This window comes from Pterocles gutturalis, unplaced genomic scaffold (genome assembly GCF_000699245.1).
Source record: "Pterocles gutturalis isolate BGI_N339 unplaced genomic scaffold, ASM69924v1 scaffold33001, whole genome shotgun sequence".
Classification (NCBI taxonomy): domain Eukaryota; kingdom Metazoa; phylum Chordata; class Aves; order Pterocliformes; family Pteroclidae; genus Pterocles; species Pterocles gutturalis.
Genome location: NW_010106511.1, coordinates 259 through 20,381, shown reverse-complemented (window position 1 = coordinate 20,381; position 20,123 = coordinate 259). Strand labels below are relative to the sequence as shown.

General features: G+C 38.6%; 1 protein-coding gene across 1 annotated transcript; it reads left to right on the top strand.

Annotated features, from left to right (window-relative positions):
- Positions 1-843: 843 nt before the first annotated feature.
- On the top strand, positions 844-2,354 carry MYCN (v-myc avian myelocytomatosis viral oncogene neuroblastoma derived homolog; the record flags this gene model as incomplete). Its single annotated transcript, XM_010087815.1, has 1 exon — positions 844-2,354. A coding segment is annotated over one exon (594 nt), but the record flags the coding sequence as incomplete, so codon positions are not given.
- Positions 2,355-20,123: the final 17,769 nt, after the last annotated feature.

Sequence of the window (20,123 nt, the reverse complement as noted above, 5' to 3'; positions counted from 1 at the left end):
GCTGGAGGGCAGCGGGCTGTCGCTGTCACTATGGGGACGGGGTATGTGGGGGATGGCCGGGTGTGCGTGGTTTGGGAAGGCTGGAGGGGGGCTAGTGACCCCTCGGAGCAGCGCTTGCCCTTGCACTGACAACCTGAAGTGCCCAGAAACATCTCCTATCCCTGCCTGCAGGGAAGTCCCCGGGGGCTGAAATGTGGTTTTGGGTGTGTAGGTGAGAGGGTCGGTGCGACCATCACCATAAACCCGGTGATCCGTCCCGGGTTTCAAAGCCTGCTGTCCCTTTAATGTCTGGTTTGACAGCTTCGGGTGAGGAAGCACTTCCAACAGCTGTCTTCTTGGCAGTGCCCCAAGCGCCGGCTTAAAGGGTCCCCGGCTGGAGCAGCTTCACCTTCTGCCTCAGAACAAACCCAGCGATTGTTTCATTTTCCGGCTGCTTTTCTACCAAGCAAGGGCTGTGTTGTGGCACTGAGCGTGGCTTTTGTACCCCAGCTCTGCGATTTCATTCAAAATACATACATTAGGTTGAAAAACTCTTTTCTGCCTGTGAGTTTATGTGGGTGGTAGCCCTGCTTAGACTGAAAATTATGTGTTTAAAAAGAAAAAACCCTCATTAAATTTATAAAACTTTCAGAAGTCACTATTCTTCAGTCATTTAATGTATATTACGTACTTTTCCAGATCTATATCTGGCTACAGATGGTGAGCACACCCTGGTTTTGCCATCAGTTACTTCATTGCTGCTTTTACTGTACATATTTTGTCAATAAATGCATCTGGGTTCAGATAATTTTCTGTGAGAATAACGTCTATTTTATTTTCCATTTTCTATTACCAGAAGATGATGAAGATGAAGAGGAAGAGGACGAAGAAGAAGAAATAGATGTTGTGACAGTGGAGAAAAGACGCTCCTCCTCCAACAAGGCTGTTACCACCCTTACTATTACAGTGCGTCCTAAAAATACCACTTTTCCATCAGTCAGGACACAGCAGAATGAGCTGATTTTAAAGCGTTGTGCACCAATTCACCAGCAGCATAATTATGCCGCTCCTTCTCCATACATGGAGAGTGAAGATGCTCCACCACAGAAAAAGTTAAAAACCGAGGTGCCCCGTCCAGTAAAACCCACGATCCAACCAAAGTCTAAGAGTTCAAGTCCTCGAAGCTCTGATTCAGAGGATAGTGAACGTCGACGCAACCATAATATCCTGGAGCGTCAGCGGCGTAATGATCTACGGTCAAGTTTCCTCACGTTAAGGGACCATGTTCCAGAACTGGTTAAAAATGAGAAAGCTGCAAAGGTTGTGATCTTGAAAAAAGCCACTGAATATGTTCATTCCCTTCAGGCAGAGGAGCAGAAGTTACTGCTAGAAAAGGAGAAATTGCAAGCCAGACAACAGCAATTACTAAAGAAAATAGAATACAAGCGGACTTGCTAAACTTTGTTTTTTGTTTTGTTTTGTTTTGGCTGACCAGGACAGTCATTGCCACTTTGCACATTTTTGATTCTTTAAAAAAAAATTGTGTTTTTTGACGTTAAGAATGTTGGTTTTACTTTCAATCCAGTCCCTGAAGTAATCAACAAACTATATTACCCGGGTACGGAGGAAATGGATGTTCTTGCAAGGAGTTTATTGCAAGACTACCAAACAACAATGGACTGCCTTTGTTTTTCTTCTTAAGAACTGTAGATGGTGGGGATTTTTTTGGGGGGGGAAATTTTTGTGAGCATTTGGAGCTGCTGATGACATCTAGTTGAGTTATAAAACGTTCATTCCTAAGTTTTATGGTGCTTATGTTCTAACAGATGTTACTTTAGGGGTTGGCATTTTGTACCCCGTGGGAATTTTCTGTAAATACCATCTACACACTTGCCTTTCGTACATGTCTTGGGTTATGAGAGGTGGCTTTTGCTACCAGTATTAGACTGGAAGTTCATACCTAAGTACTGTAATACCTCAATGTTTGAGGAGCATGTTTTTGTATACAAATATATTGTTAATCTCTGTTATGTACTGTACTAATTCTTACATTGCCTGTATACTTTAGTATGATGCTGATACATAACTAAATTTGATACTTATATTTTCGTATGAAAATGAGTTGTGAAAGTTTTGAGTAGATATTACTTTATCACTTTTTTGAACTAAGAAACTTTTGTAAAGAAATTTACTATATATGCCTTTTCCTAGCCTGTTTCTTCCAGTTAATGTATTTGTTAATGTTTGGTGCATAGAACTGGGTAACTGCAAAGTTCTGTGTTTAATTTCTTCCAACAATGTACATTTAGTGCTGCGTCTTATAGCACTTTGAAATACCTCATGTTTATGAAAATAAATAGCAATTACATGATGTGCCATTTACTATTTTTCTTTTAAATTAAGTTCTTTTAAGTAAAATCTTTAACTTCGTAACATTCATGAAATACAAAAACATGATCCCATATCCTAGGCATTTAATATCTCAAACTATATAGTTGACACTCTGCGAAAAGTCAGCTGGCGAGGACATTTCCATTTCTTTTTAAAATTAATTGTAGTGAGATCAATTTTCCTATTCTTTCATACTTCAGATGTCTCTTGTGCTGTCAGGATCGTCCCAGGGGAGTGAACGTACCACAGTTAGTGGAAAGACTCCTGTGTTTTGTGAAGACTTCTGGAATATCTGCTGTAAACAGAGAATTGTGAGGGATCAGGAACACGGCTAGCATGCTTCTGCTAAGGAACTGGCCGCAGTGTGCTAGATGGAGAAGTAAATGATGGAGGTACACTTGCTACAGCACAGAAAATGAAATATTTGTAGTGAACAGAGATCTCACTTGACTGCTGTTCTTACGTGCATTGCAGAAGGCTTATCTTTAAAGTGATCCATCATTGCAGAGGAGAATTGTTCTTGTCTGCAGCTGAAGATCCTGTTTGTTACTACTTGTGTTAAGTCAGTAAAATTAAAAACCCCAAGGAAGATACAGAGCTATGAAGCATGTGTCAGATGAACAATGGAACTTGGCAGGTGGTTGTCTCAAGAGGTGTGATGGCACGTGGTGTGACAAACAGGAGCAAAAGTGTAAGTCTGTGAAATATGTTTGGTCATTTTGGTAAGCTCAAGTATTTTTGACATTGTCTTCCCCAACATTGAATCTGGAAAATAAGGTACGGATTAATGACCAAATGGCCAGTAAGTAGTTTAAGGATCAACTTGCAAGGAGCTAGTCTGGGACATCTGCCCCTACTTTAGCCATGAAGGGAGCAGCTTGCTTGGTGATAGAGGTACAGAACATCTCATGTTTGCCATGAGGTAACAGACAGTAAGAGCAGTCTGGGGACAAAATTGCCACAGTGATGGATGTGCCATATGTCCATGCCTTACTGTAGCTTGTTGGTGTACCCGTAACCTGTGCATTCGTGGGCCCCAGCCAGCTTCTGTACCAATAACATTGGGAACTGTACTTAAATCTTTCAGTGTGGTAAATCCAGATCCTAGACAGGCATAAATATGTAGCTGTTTGGATTCAGCTAGGCCTACACAACTTTATGCTGTTTGAAAATTTGGCCCAAATAGACAAAGGACTACAATGACTCCATAAACAGAATCCTTGTTTTCATTCCTTTGATGTGGACTTGATCATGCTTCCACTTTCCCAGTACAGTAAAAGAACAGTAAAAGGCAAAGCCTAAGAAACAATTGGTGTAGACAATCATAGGGTATATTTAATTTTACTAGCTACAACAAACTTATTTTCAAATGCCATTTTATTAGCAATTTTTGTTGAACTGCTGTGTGTGCTGTAATGTTTTCAAACAAGGTACAAGCCACATGAATCTTCTTGAAGGAGAAGGAAAGCTTTTCCAGCATTCATTGTGTTGTCTTTCTGTGCCTGCTTGACTTCCAACAGGGACTTCTTTATGTGAGTTTACAGTTAAACTTACTATAAACTTACTATAACATTAAAAAATATATATATAGCTGTATACTGGCCCAGTACTTTCCTAGCAGATGCAAATCCTACTCTGAACAAAAATAAATCACAGAAGTGATCTGTCACTGTTTCTACAGTCTAGGAATGTACTGTCTAAGGATTGAGCATGCAAAATTGAAGAGATTTCCCTTCCATTTCAGGAGAACATCTGGTCTGTATCCTCCACTCAGAGCAGGGCCAAATTCTAGGTCAGGTCAGGTTGCTCAGGGTCATGCTCAGTCAAAGTTCGAATGTCTTCAAGGATGGAGATTCCACAGCCTCTGCGGACAACGCATTTCAATTTTTGACTACCATGACTGATACAAATTTTCCTACTGTCTACTTGGAATTTTCCTTGCTGCAACCCCTGTCCATTGCCTGCTGCAACCCCTGTCCATTGTCTCCTGTCTTTTTGGGTTTAGCCTCCCAGAAGAGTCTGGCTCCACCTTCTCTGTAACCTCCCATTAGGTAGCTGATGACAGGAATTACTTCTCCTTTCTGTTCTTGAGACAACCCAGTTCCGTCTTGTATTGTTGTGGTATCCAAGCATTTAGAGTATAATGAAGGTGTCAAATACTCAGATTTGTTTGGATATTCAACACAAATCCCATTTGAAAGCCTTTTTAAGTGTGGGAGTCTTGTCCTGATGCTTTTGAATTCAGTGATAAAAGTCCAACTGATATCAGTGGAGATAGAATCTGGCCCGTATACTGTACTGTTTGCTGCTGTATGCTGTACTACCAGCACTTTGGGTTTGTATTTTTTTTTTCTTCTTTTAAATAACTTTCAAGAGTTAATAGGTTTGTTTTCGTTTTGTTGCTTGTAGGGAGCAAGTTGTCAAGGACAAATGTTTCTGTAAATAAAAATCTCAGTTATAGGATGTTATTAAGTTACAATTGTTAAATAGAAGATAGTGGTTTTCAATTCTTTTGTATTCACACGATAAAAAGAATTGAGAGGTGTAGGAAAAATATCTTTTGAAAAGAAGAGGTAAACAATTCATTTAGTAATATTTTCTGAAGAATCAGTACCCAGAAAGGTACACAGAGAAGGACATAGAGACATAGCAGCACCAGTAACTAAAGATCCTTCTGCATGCATATCTAGAGTGAAGAGTCCCTAAGGACTCTGTCAAATAATGAATTAAGACACTATTCCTTTTTTTTAATATACATACATACATTTGCATAACAAATGTAAATATATCTGTCTGGAAAATCTGTTAGAAAATGCAACAGGTACCTAATAACTGCTTGTTAAAAGCGGGTATTGCCAGTTCCTGAAGGGAGAACTGAATTAGATTGACTGCAGTCTTATCTGATCTGCGATAAAAATTCCCAAGTTCTTTTTCATACAAGACAGAATCTGCTGATGGAATCAGATCGTTTCCTCCCAAATCACATATCCCAGAGGACGGTCTCCTTACACTTTTCTGTTTATTTTCTTAAAAATACTAAGAACACAAGGGACTTGAAACACCAAAATAAAATTATTCCTCCATAAACCCGTATAAGTAAAACACCAGTGGGAGAGCTTAAAAAGGTGAAACGTGTTAATGGTGTCATTACCACCAGGTCACCTGTTGCCATGAGTGCGGAGGAAAGTGCATTTCTCACACCCCAAGCTGCTGTTATAGCAACTTATCACCAGGTCTTGACAGGACTGCTTGAGATTTCACAATGTGTATAATTTGCAGAGGGCACATTTGCTCCTGGTAAGTACACTGATAAACCAAGCTAGAATAAAATTACTTCAAAACGATCCCATTCTTAAGCCTGAATTTCCTGGCTTGTGGCTGGTTTAAATCATAAGATTTAATTTTGTTTAAAGTTTTATGTTTGAGATCATGAGTTTAATGACTTTTTAAAGTACCATGTTATCATGCTCTTGGCAAATGCTTCATGTTTTGTACCTGGGTTCCTTTTTCCTTATATCTATTTCCCCCTTCCTTTTCTCCTTCCCCTTCCCCTTTCTCTTCCCCTCTATACCTAAACTACGCGATGTGTCTCTTCTCTCAGGAGCCCAAAGCCATCAAACTTAAAAGATTTGAGGTGTTAACAATGACCCCTTTAACACAAGCAGGGTTTTCAGTAGAAACAGGAGATAGGCAGCACTTCCAGAAATCTCACAGGAAAATAATGGTGCAGAACGTGGAAGAGAAGCTGGTTGTAGGGGCCAGCACAACATTTTTTTTGCCACAGCACTTCTGGCTACTACTGGAGCACTGGTAAGCAGAGCACCAGCTTGCCCCAGCAATTGCCTGAATCCAGAGCCTTTGGTCTGTGCCCAGACACCCTTTCACTTCTGTTGGGCTAGCTTTTCCAATCTGCCGCCAGATGCTAGTTTTTGCTGCCTGTCTGCTTGTGCTCACCCTGCAAGGAGGCTTGGCCACAGTAAACAGGCATTTTGCTGTTAGGTTGCACGAGGTGATAACTTCCCCTGCCTCCAGATCTGGGATTCTCATCCAGCTTGTGCCCCTACCAGCCAGATTCTTCTTTCAATGAGATTAGTTAGACGTACGTTTGATCAATAGCTGACTCAGAGGAGATAAATGGAATTATTGATCTCAGAGCTGTGAAGATTCTTTGTATGTATGCAGTATGTATAGATTAACATACGTGCTGCATGTACACAAGGGATTCCATATGTGTTGATTCATGAACCTGCTAAATAAAGACAAATGTGTATTTTCACAGAGGAACTAACAAGACTGTCCACTTGGTCCTTTGAAAACAACACGAACAAACACAGCTTTTTGTTTCCTGTATTTATGATCAAAATATGAATCACCTAAATAATGCAGAAATTTTACAAAAGGTACCTACAAAGTAAGCACAATTAATGGCAAGTATTTTGTAACTCCATGATGAAATGGATGGGTGTTTAGACTTATCAGACTTAAAAATTATTGGACATATAACTGAATTATGAACTATTTGTTAATGATCTCTGACCTGTTGAGTTACATTTTGTATGTGTAATCGTTGTTAGGCTCCATATATGCTGTTATGCTCTATTTATGAGCTATATTATTTGCCATGGTACAGTTTTCTATTTGACAGCATTTAGATAAGTTGAGACATTTTCATTTTATGGTAAAATAGGATTATTTCTTTTTTCTTATTCTATGCTCCCAATTTCCCAACCTCGTTTGTCTGCTTTAAGTATTTACTACTTTCTGTCTGCTTTCTATCTTCTATACTGCATGCATTTAGGGAGAAGAACTGTCTTCCGTGATATGCATCTGAAGCTGAGGTTAGATTGTGTTCCTGTGAGTTGCTATATCAATCATTACAAAATTATGACAGGAGTCCTGTTCTGCAGAAGAAGAGTGTCTAACAGCTGAATATAGTGTAGTTTTGTATTAGAGGTAGGGTGAATGATGTTTTCTACATCTGTTTAGTTATACCTTCTAATCTACAAGAACTACAAGCATTACACAGTTTCAAGCACCTAGCTGTTCAGCTTCCTAATTCTTCTTCTGTAGTCACCAGAGACACAGACTCTTCCCAGAGGACAGTTCAAAGCATCTACATTGGGCTCTTAGAGGAAGGGTCACAAACACTGCTCTGTACTGTGGAGAAAGTGTGATTACAATGTGAAAGGGGTGATTACATGAACTATGTTTAGGGCTTTTTTATTGCTGCTGCATACCATCAACAAGTTGCTTGATCCATAGCTGATCTTACTTACCAGATGAAATTTAAAGCAATGATTTGGAGAAAACTCCAGGTTAATAGATTTATTTCTTACAATAGAACAGTAGATGAATGTAGGATATATAGTTAGTTGAATTGACATAGTTGTTTTAGTTGCAATTAAATTTTTACTGTGAGGGTGGTGAGACACTGACCCAGATTGTTCAGAGAAGCTGTGGATGCCCCATCCCTGGAGGTGTTCAAGGCCAGGCTGGATGAGGCTTTGAGCAACCTGGGCTAGTGGGAGGTGTCCCTGCCCATGGCAGAGGGGTTAGAACTAGATGACCGGTAAGCTCACTTCCAACCCAAACCATTCTGTGATTCTATGAAATAAAGTATTTTAGTGGCACTTACCTCCATTTTACTTCCTAACACCACCAAAAAAAAATATGTAGTGTTTCAGCATTCAAAAATTTCACTTCCTCAAAGAACAAAGCAGTGCGTGTGTGCAACAAAGTAGAATTTTATTTGGACTGATATTTTTAGTATCTGTATACAAATACCATTTTTCTTGTGCAGTACATGGCAATTACATTTAGGCATAACCTTGTCTCTTCAGTATGACATAGACTTAATAGTAACTACATTGTAATTAATACTGTAATTAATTTAATTTTTAAAATGTAATTAATATTGCAATTAATTATGTAGGACATGAGAGAACTGTCCAATATATACAGAGTTCATTGGTGGCTAGTAGCTGGGAATCCTCATAAAAAACCATGTAGATAATTCCTTTCTTTTAAATTTGTAAGAATATGCTTGAATTATTCTTATGAATTTGCTTTTTAGTCTAGAAATTGTCTCTGTCTTTTAAAATTGTCATTATATTGGTCACTTCATTAATTTTTCTTTTTTTTTTTAGCAAATGTTTGGAAAGGAACAATGTAAAAGAAAGGAAACTGTGCTGTCTTTAATAGTTACATCCTTGGAGTTACGTGCCAGTGTTTTTAAAGTAGAAATTAAGTCTGTAGACTGTGTGCGGGACAGTGAGATAAATGTTGATTTGGTGTGAGGAACGTGAAGGAAAAAAATAAAACAAAAAACCCCAACAACCCATCCCATGTGCACTGAGAAAGACTTCATTATTTACCCCACCAATGTAAAGTAACCAATCATGCAAACGGGGCGATAAAACCAGACCTAACAGTGTCTGGTTGAGTGATGCTTCAGTGTATTCTTGCTGGTGTTCCACAGCAGGAGTTAAACTGGATATTTTTTCTCCAAAATGACTGTCCTAGCAACCAGCACATGCAATTTCCATCTCTTTTTTTTTTTTTTTTTTTTTTTTTTGGGGGGTATTATGCAGTCTTTCTGCCCGTCAGCTATTTGCTGCTGTAATTTGGAGAGATCGGTAAGGTGTTAATGTCTCAGATGCGATCAGAACGTGTCTACAGGATTTTGCTCTATTGGTGAGATGGGAGTTCTCTCTCTCAGTTCAAGAATATTGTAAAGCTTTGGCTTCCACTAAGTAAGTCTGTGAGTAGTTCATCGTGTTCAGAGCTTCAGCAGTATTTTGGCCACTTTACAAATGTGATCAGTGAAAAGTCAAGAGACTCTCTAGTTAGTAGCAGTTGGTAGGATCAAGAAAGTCACAATTATTTAAACATAGATGTGACACTCAAATCTACGAAGTTTCTTAAAACCAAATGTTTTGCATAAATGTTTGTCCTGTGAAACTAAAAGGAGTTTAGGCACCTGTGCAATGCCTGTGAATTTGGTCCTAAAGAGCTAGAAAGTAATATTTAGATTCCTAAATCAGGTGCTAAACTGAGAATGGTGATATCTAACAGCCTCTCCCTGAAAGTGGCAATGTTTTTCTTTTATTTTTAAAGTGGTGTTTATCAGCCCATGCTTCATATTCCTCCACTCTAAGAAGTTAGGAACATTTTTGGTTGATCCCTTTAGAATTGCATGTAATTTTAAGTAAGACTTAGAAAATTCTTAGTGTAAAAATCTATCAGGGATGCAAACATATTCAGTTTTATCTAGAAATCTGGTCATCAAAAATGTACTCTAAACTGTGTTTCTGAGGGCTTTTTGTTTCTCATTTCTTCCTACAATCATTAGTTTTGGTCAGGGTTCCCAGGCACCATTCCTGAGTCACATCCTCAGTAATTATGATTAGAAACATTTCTTAAAAACCTCTACGTGAGGCCGGACAAGCCTCTGTAAACCACAGTGTGCTTCAACTCCAGTGTTTTATTTCTTGCATGAGTGGAATAGGAAGATAGGTGTACAAGATAACATTGGACATATCATAGTGTTGCGAACCCATATATTTGTGAACAAATCTTTCAAACATACATTAATGCTCCTAATGAACCTATGTAATGTACTTCAGTAATTTACATTAACTTCAGCCTTTGAACATTTTTATGCTGGTCTGATTTATTACTTCTTGTCTTTCCTTCTGCCTCCCTCAGCTAAGTAGCCACGCAGGAGGCAAGGGGGGTTCATCTGAACAGATACAAACTCTTTTTAGTCAATAAAGGAGAGATATTTTTAGGGCACAATTAATTTAATCCTTAAATAAATATTTAAAATAACACAAATTAATGTCACCCTAGAAGCAGTCATTTTTCTGTGTTGATTAAAGAGAAGCCTTCCATGACCAGATACATAAATACCAACATTGCAGATGTCTAATGTGGGGTTCAGCTTAAGACACCTAAATTTGGATGCCTGTTTGTAGATATCTAACAGAAAGCTTGATATCTAGGTGCTATTATAGTCAGTGGAGTCTGGAGAGTGGTTCAGTGTAGGTGTCTATTTTAGTATGAACTGAATTAGTTCTCTAGGTTCGGTTCACTCTATTGATTATCTCTCCATTGGCTATAAAAGGTGTATAGTGAACATGCAAACACCTATGCATTAACACCTAATTTCAGTGCCTTAAATTACAAGTTGAGTCCTACTACTCCTTTCTTCCACTCATTTTATTTCACTTATACGTCTTAAAGGTTTTTCTTGAACTAGTCAAGTAATCTTAAACCCAGCTCCATCTAGTCCATCTTTTCTACAACAGTCATATCCTTTTTGCTTTGGTCGTCTATAATAGCATCTCTATAACTTTAGCAGCTTTGGATTTCTTTCATGCTCTCACATGTCCTGCTTATCATCAATGTATAGCAATACTCATCATTGCCAGAAATGTTCTTGCATGACTGATAAAATTTCCTAAAACATCTCTCTTGTTACCATATTGCATGGTGGGCAGGGCCTTATTTTCTCCTTCTCACACCTACACAAAGCTCATTTACGGGGCATGTTGATACATTTCAGATGTGGATATACTGACAATGTTTTAAATTAAATTAAATGATAGCACATATCACGTTATTTTCAATGTAAAAAAAATCACAGAAGAAAAACAGAAAGTAGACAAACATTTAGAAAAATCACTACCAACTTTTACAGCTAGATCTGTTATTGGAACTTTCATAGTTCTAACTATTTCAATAACCTTACTCAATTAGTCCTTATAACTTTATTTCTCTGTTACTTTAAAAAATTATTTATTTTCACAGCTCCTGTGGTCTTCAATAACTGTTCCATTTCACCCTATGTCAATTCCTCCCTTCATTCAACTACTTAAATGAGACATATCTTTTTTTTTGCTTTGCAGTCTCGCCTTTCCTACTAGTTAATTATGTCTCAATGTAATTTTTTTTTAATTTAAGTCTAAAATATAGGGTCCCATTCTGTATTCTGTATGTTCTGCTGAACACTTGCTGAGTGGCTGTAGGTCTGTTGACTTCAGTAGGAGTGTATAAAGTAAGAACTCAAGACCTTTCAAGACTTCTAAATGAAAATTGTAGGTATGCCAAATTAAGTTATGCTGTATTTTATATTCTTTCCCGTTTTTTGAGTTCTGAATTTCTTACTGACATTTTTTTTCTGAAAAAAACCCTATTTTATGAAAACACAAGCATACAGTTAGAATAAAATAGAGAGAATAGTGCATATTAATTAATATTGTTTCACTTTTATCAGTAGTACGTTTTAAAGATTGAATGCTGTTTTCTGAAGTAATTTAAGCATTTGCATTCACTATAGCCTAGTAGCAGTTAAGTTATCATTAACTCTTTTGGTAAAGAAAATTATATCTTTCTTTTCTGCTGCTGGTCTTGACAATATGCCGTACTTGCATGCTTTAGTTATGTAAGCACCAGTGAAAATAAATAGTAATTAGAAGTGGTCAAGAGTAAGGCATTTGGCCATCTATACTACTGAAAATGTTTTCAATTAGTGTTTTTCCTCACTGTTAATAAAGAATGGCAATAAAACAAAACAAATCTTGCATGCCTAGTTTATTTATCCGGACTCTTTAACTTTGAAATTTCAGGAATCAGTCTAGTGGCAATTGGCAGAGTAAATAAATACTTTTTATACTGATCCATGTCATTCTACAACTTTATAAGAATGCTTTTGGCCTATAATGTGTGTACTATCAGTTATGTGTTCCCCTCAAAGAAGACTCAGCTTTTTGAACCCTTGAGAGCTTGGTCTTAAAACTGTCAACTGAAATTCAAGCTGTATATTAACAGGCATGAAGAAACAGAAGGAACACAGAGATTAAATGATTTACCAATAGTTAAAGAAAAGATTACTAACTGTTGAGGGCTGACTTCATATCACTTGGTCCTATTTGATGATCTATGCATGTGACAATGAAGCACACTTTTGTGACTGAGTTCTAATAATGTCCTGATTAAAGGGGCTGACAGGAGGGATGGGGAAACACTCTTTATCAGGGAGTGTAGTGATAGGACAAGGGGTAACGGTTAAGCTGAAAGAGGGTAGATTTAGATTAGAAATTAGGACGAAATTTTTCACTGTGAGGGTGGTGAGGCACTGGAACAGGTTGCCCAGAGAAGCTGTGGATGCCCCATCCCTGGAGGTGTTCAAGGCCAGGCTGGATGAGGCTTTGAGCAACCTGGGCTAGTGGGAGGTGTCCTGCCCATGGCAGGGGGGTTGGAACTCAATGATCTTTAAGGTCCCTTCCAACCCAAACCATTCTATGATTCTATAATTAAACCCCAAACCTTGAGGATAAAAGTTCAGCGCGTATTTATATTTTACACTGGAACAGGGATTCCTAAACTTACTGTGTGCACAAACCATACTGCAACAGCATCCAACCATATGTATTTTCAGGGAGATGCATTCACCTTACTACTGCTGCTGAAGGGATGAGTGCACAGTTTGGGAGTCCCAGACAGGAGATCCAAGCTCACTCCAGAAGTGATTGATTTTTCTTTCATTGGCTGGGGAATAATGACCCAAGAAGGGATTTTACTTGTGCGCTTGTTCTGGTTGCCCAGAAAACTGAGCTGGTATAAAGTAGTGTAGCATCTTGGAAATCAGTGGCATTAGGACAGATTATGCCAGCTGAGGAGCGGGAGTTGAAATAACTTGAGAAAACTGATTATAACTGTGCCATTGTATATGTGGAAAAGTATTTGAAGCTCTTCAGTGTTTCATTGTGACCACATGTAGATATGATTTTTAATGCCCTAAACCTCCTTAATCAAGATCTTAGTTTTAAAAATTGTTATTAAACATCTTTGCCCAAAGTATTTTTATATTTGATATACCACAAATGTCGCCTACATCTCAGCAAATATGCACTGTGATTAAAGGGTATAATCTCTCAAGAGAGGTTTATAATCATTTTAATTACCCTGGACTTAATAAAAGGAGTTAAGGGATTTAATAAAAGGGCATTAAGAGATTGCCAAAGGGTTAAATATATATATTTTTCTAAGAAAAATTGTAAAGCTTCTGTGGCTTTGAGGTGGGAAGGTGGGAAGGCTTAGTGGGAAAAGAGGAGGAGGTGAGCAAAAGTCAAGATGAGGATTAGTGTCAATTAAACTTCCCTTTGAACCTCCTAACTTGCATATGCAGAACCTGACACAGCTGAAAATATTTGTAATTTCCTGGGCCACATCGGACCAGAGAGGTTGGGGTACAGCTCACTGACCTGCAGGAAACTGCTAGGGAGCAAAAGAAAAATATAAACCCAGCCAATTTCTTCTAGCTCAGTGCTAAGATATTTTAGCACTAGTTCAAGGGAGAAGATCTGGAGTGCATGAGGGAATTTTGAGAGTCAGTAGATTCATTTCTCAGGCCCCAAAGATTTTGTTTGGTTTTGATCTACCATAGATCAAAACTAAACAAATTCTCTGCCCTAAGCCTCATCCTCTGCTCTTAAGTTTCAGGCTAGCGTAGAATTTAGTTTATTTCTAGTCTTCTGGAACACAATAAATGTAATTAGAGATGAGAAGATGAAAGTGAACCAGCAATCTTCAAACAGGAAATTCCATAGCTCTTACAAAACAAGAAAAAATCCAATATACAAACACCTAGAACATACCCTCACTTCACCCTTATGCTGAATCAAACCTGAAGCCTTATCTAGAGAGATAAGGTGGAGATCCAAATGTAGATACCTGAACATAAATCAGCATGAGTTCTCTTGAAGGTTCTGTTGGCTGGAAGTAAAATGAGTTGTGTATGTTTTCCAGTTGGGTTTAACACACATTTCTAATGTTTTTTCCATTTCCTAATGCTACAGACTTTCAATGCTGGACTAAATCCTTTCTTCTGAATGTGAGTGTTCCCATAAGCCCCAGGGATAGACATTTTGCACAAGGAGGCACAGAGGAGTCCTTTGGGGCTTATAATGCCTGTTTTCTTCTGTACGGCAGACTGTATAGAAACAGACTCCTTGGGGCATTTTATATGACCATGTATAAGATCCACATCTTATAACACTTTCCACTTCCCTCTGTCCCCAGAGACCACACCTCTGGTGTGCAGAGAAACCTGGTGCTGAAGTCAGCCTTCAAAATGAAATTTAAACACAAGAGAATGCAATAGAAGTGAATCCGTGCCAACCTTTATCATTCAAAATATCAATGAACCTTCAGGTAAATGGGGTAATGTAACATTATTTTAAAAATCAAGGCCAGCATCTGTTCATACGTACCTATGCATGTCTCTGCTTTGTTTCTTCCCACCTCTTTCTTTGTGAGTGAAAGCTACAGAAACTGGGCCTAAGGCACTCAACTCCTATATTGCACGCAATGCATGCAAATGTTCTTTAGGTCTATACTAAGCAAGTAGTAAATTTGAGAAAGACATTTTCTCTAGCAAGAAGGCATAGGAATATGTATGATTAGCTCATGCTCTGTTCTTTGACCAAAAACATAATTGTTTCCTCACTTTTTTGAGGTGTGCCAGAAATGCAAAACAATAAACATTTAAAAATTATTTTTGGCAAGCAGTGACTGGGGATGGCAAGAAAAATGGAGCAGCAGAAAAACTACTATATTTTAAACTAGTATGCTTAATCAGATCTTGCAGCAGAAACCATCTAAAATGGAATTTTGAGAATTTTGAGCAGGTCCATGCAGCCACACTAGCTTTGTTCTGAATTCCATGTGGTTGTAATTCAAACAAACACTACTGTGCAAAACATATGTATTATTCTGTTAACGAATGAAACCTAGAGGTTTCTAATGTTTCTGTTGAAAAGAGATTGATTCACTGCAGAGTAATTCAAGAAGGTTGTTTCTGCTCTTGACAGAAGCAAACAAACAACCATACAAACAAATAAATCCCTAGGCATCTAACCTGCAAAACAAAACAGCTTTTTTTTTTTTTTTTTTTTAAACACTGTGAGCTTCTCATAAATAGTAAAGCCAGCTTTTGCTGGATTGCTGGATTGTAAACCTTCTGATGAAGGAACTACGTGTTCCTTTATTGTGGACAACCGTCAGCTCTACTGAATTTCTGTGTCTCTGAAAAGGTTCTTCAGGTCTGCTTCCATTGCAAAAACTAATAAAAATTCAGTAGTATCTTTACATGAGTATCTTAAAGCAGCAGTAGCTCTAAGCACAGTTAGCATTTCATGTTCTGTATTAGCTACCTCCAGTTACCTTTTCTATCTTGGTTGCTGGTCAAAGCTGGGGCTGTGGCGCGGCGGCGGCTCTTGCACATCTAACTGTTGGCTGACGTGGTTCCACCCTCCCTGGCAGCCAGTAGTTAGATTGGTTTGAATTGCTGTGCAACCGCAGTTTAAATTATCTAACCTGGGTTAGGTAACCCAAGTTAAGAATACACCTTTCTTTGTGCTGTGTTTCAGCATGACTTTCATGTAGGTTTTATGTTTCCTACTAAAACAGAGACTGGTATGGAAAGTGAATGTACTCAGAGGAACACTACTGAGTTCCACCGGAGATTTAGCCTTTGGCTACAACAGTCACAGCCCTAAGTCCTGAGAAAATTCCATATACTCCCTGTGACTCATTTCTGCATACCTTGCTCGCCAAAGCTTCCACTTAACTTAATAGGATATTTTTTAAAAGGGCCAGACTAGCAGTTACACAGGATATAGCTGTCAGATTGTCAGATCAAGAAAAGTTACTTGGCTAACTAGGGGAAGTGGAGGAGGAACTACGCAGTGTTTTCATAGCATGGGCAGTGGAAAATGTCCCTTTAACAATAATAGGGTTTTAAAAATTGCATGTGTAAAAATGCATGGGTCTTATTTTTAAGGTTTTTCATCATTCTGGTCCTGCTTTGTATAAAGCACTTAAGCCCAGGCTGTATGTTAAATACATAGGCAGTCCTATGAACTTAATTTCATTTCATTTAAGCACATGCTTAAATGATTTGCTGGACTGAAGCCAGAATGCTTGCTGAATCAAACTGAAATACAGCAATGTCTGTTCTTCCCCCTTAAACAAACAAGCACTAAATGGAATACAATAAAATAACATTCCCAGAGAAATCTTGTGCCACAGAAAGAACTGCTGCATTGTTGTATTAGTAATTTGTCTAAGGTTGAGTATCTGTACTGTTCCTACAAGTGTAATGCAGTAGTGATTAGGTAAGCCTTACGTTTTTATCATGTTATATTGGGCATAGTTTTCTAGAGGAAGAAAGTAAAATGAAACCAAGTAAGAAAACAAAAGCTGGAAATGTCATTCCAAATTGCTTGACTTAAACTTAGTAGTTATATTGCAGTCTTTACTGCAACCTTGAAAAAATCTTGATTCACTTCCCTCAGTGCAGGGTGTGCAACTGAGGACTTGTAAAGAGAGACTCACCTCACAGAGCTACAGCTGCTTCATCAAGGCCAGTGAGTTAATGTCTATTTCTGGTATAAACTGTAAAATGAGAATAATGCTAGCTTTTAGATATTGCAAGGGAAATAAATTGATTTTTCAAACATACTGAAAAATATCCCATCTGTTTTCTATTCTAACTAGAGCCAATTCAGTATATTCTTATTTTAATTGTGCTTTGTTAGTAGGAACATTACGTGTAATGACAAATGAGCCAGAGTAAGAGAGTAGAAAGACTGTAAGAAGGAATAACATTTGGACAATAACAAAAATAATATCAAGTACCTGTGAACCAACCAGGAATATTTTTTACTTCATTGGATTACGAATCAGGACCTAAACCACAGTGATCTGTTTCTTTGGGGAAGGCAGTTTTATTATTTTTCTCTGCCTAAATATGCAATGTAGTGGAGGATCTACAAAAATTTTTCACATGTACGTCCCCGTACCAAACAGAACAATGATTTTAGGGCCTTTCACACTAGGCTTTAGGCCTCTAGTAAATCTGTGATGCTCCACTGACTGCATTGGAGGTATGAGTACTCTTCCATGGACAAGCTTCCTTGGTATTTCAGCTGCTAACTGCTCCACAAAGCTTTCTGCTCCCTGCTATGCTGAGGTGGGCAGGTAAGGCAGAAGGATGAAATGACTTGTGCAGAGCTATTGAAGAATAAGGTATTGTGGCTTCAAAGTAGAAGCCGTTGGTTCCCAGTCCTGTGCCCAAACCCTCCCTCCACCTCTCTTGTTGTTTCTCTTCCTCAGTTTTCTTTTATATAAACAAAATTGCTTTTAAAAACCTTCTTCAGACTGTGACCGATCCTGAATTTTCTGTACTAAGGTTGTTAGTTTATCAGTAGTCTCTTCAGTTGCTCAGCTGAGATGTGAAGCCCAGATGTGGACTCAGCCCTGGAAACAATAGTCTTGTTGTCTGGGTGCACAGAGCAGGATTGGACCCTGTCAGAAAGGTCTATTGTATACATTTTCAGAAATACGGGATTGTTTCTTTTGAACTTAATCCCATTTCTTTTTCTTTCTCTTGATAATGTCGTTATTGCACTATAAATAATTAGACCTGTGAAAATTAGGAATGTAATTAGAAAAATTAAACAGAGAAAAACCAACTGAGCCTGTCCAAGTTCCCTCTGAAGCCTACTGATTTAGTGCTTGGATCTGTTGGATTATCTATGAGCTAACAAGTGAAAGAGGCCCAGGGCACAAGCACTGGCAGTGGCCTGTGATTGTTCCCACTGTTACATGGTCAGCACGCATCCTGGCAGGGCTTTGACACAACCAGCAGCCAGGAACAACTGATGGTTAGCAGGGGCCAGGGAGGACTCCCGATAAGATGGCTGGATGTGACCACCCTGCGCTGAGAGGTAAGGGGATTTAGCTGTATCAATGCAAACAGGTATGCACAACTGTCTATGATGCACCGTGCCACGCTAGTTGAACAGAGGTCCAGAGACAGTCCACTGAAACTATTGTAATAAATATAACCAACAAATTTTCATGCTCTAATGGACAAAGGGTCTTTCAATTTCAGTCTTTTGGTTACTTTTACAACAACCAGACCCACCCAAATTCAGCTGTCTTCAAACAGAGGTTTTTTTTTTGTTTTTTTTTTTTTTTTTTTAAACCAAGTAACTTAATTGCAGCTCATATTCGTGTCTGATGCCAAGAGGAGTTTTTCCAAGGTCACAGAATCTCTCCTGCCGTCCTGGCATTTGGACATCTACAGGTCCCAGCTGACGTACAGAGCCAGGTACAAAATCCAGCCTCCAGTTTTGCTTCTCAGCTCTGTCTCTCACCCCTGCCTTGCTCCAGGACTCTCTTCTGCATTCTTTTTGGTTCTTTTATGCAACAGGAATGCAGCCAGACAAGGCTGTAGCATCTTACCTTCTTTCTTCACTTTTTTTCAAAATTGGGTCTCAGATGCAAAATGCACATATGGATTACTTTCCCGATTGAAAGCTTCCCTGTGGTGACATGTGCATGTTATCTCTTAATTAGCACTTTCTTTCTGCACACAGTGAACTTTCTTCAGTTCAGAACATTCCTAAGAGCATTACTACATTTTAAAAAGCAGATCATAATAAATATTCATTGCACATGCAGTACATCAAACTCAAAAGCTCTACCTCTCATTTGGATCTTCATAGGACTACATATGACACATTACCAATAGAGATGACATACCTGGCATTTGGAGACATTTTTCTTAATTACTTCCCCCCATGCCTTAGGTTAGGCTCTTGTCATCTTGCACACACACACACACGCACGCGCACACACACACACACACACTCATGCAGAAAAGGCATAGACAATTCCATACAGTCCTTTATCATCACACAAGGACATTTTTCCTTTATGATACACAGTTCCTTTAGTGGCACTTGGTAAGTCAACATAATTATACAGAGATTCAGATTTCTGCTGGGGAGACAGATTCCCAAGAGGTTTTGAGGACATCATGAATGTTTCTTATTTCTGTAATAAGAACCAATTGCTCCTAAAAGTTGTAAGGTATTCCATGTAAGACTTGTATAACAATTGACATTGATCCCAAAGTCTGAATTTTATATGGAGAAAGGACTGTGTTCTAAGAAACTGTACTTTGTGAAGATTTTGTAGCTGACGGGGGCAGGAGACTTGAATGTATTCCAGGGAAGTGCTGCTTATCTCTATAAAGCTTCCCCAAAATCTGGACTTGCTGTCTGAATGGCAGGTGGGGCTTGTTGTCTGGATGCAATGATGTAGGTGAAAGAGTTTGGTAGGAAAATAATTAAATTTATATTGGACTTACTAGGAGAGGATGGGGGGTTTTATTTGCGTATAGAGACTGCTGCTCTATTTTTCCAAGTTTATGACTATGTCCACTCCTCTCATAAAAATTTCCTTGTTTGTGCACAGCTGTAGAGGTCTTTGAAGTGGGAGAAATTCTTCCTGCTCTAAGTGCAGGAGGGAGGCTGCCTTTGTTTTCCCCAGGTTTCTGAGTGGCAACCTCAGGAGAACTCCGTTACTTGTCAAAAGGGTTTAGATGCATTAAAGCCATGCCTTTTTTTTTTTGTTGTTGTTGTTGCTGCCTGTAGGGAGAAGGGTTACATTTGAAAGCAGAATCAAGCTCAAAGCTGGAAATTTGGGTGTAAAACTGAGAGGACTGTTCCCAGGTGGGGACAGAAGCCCCTCCATCTCCCAGAGTGATGAGGTACGGACTGAACTCTACCACAGAGACCCAGGTCAAAAATCATGACAGAAGAGAGAAAGCACAACAAATTTCCATTGAAATCGAACCCCCATTATTTTAACGCTGTGCCATCCAGCCTTTACTGTTA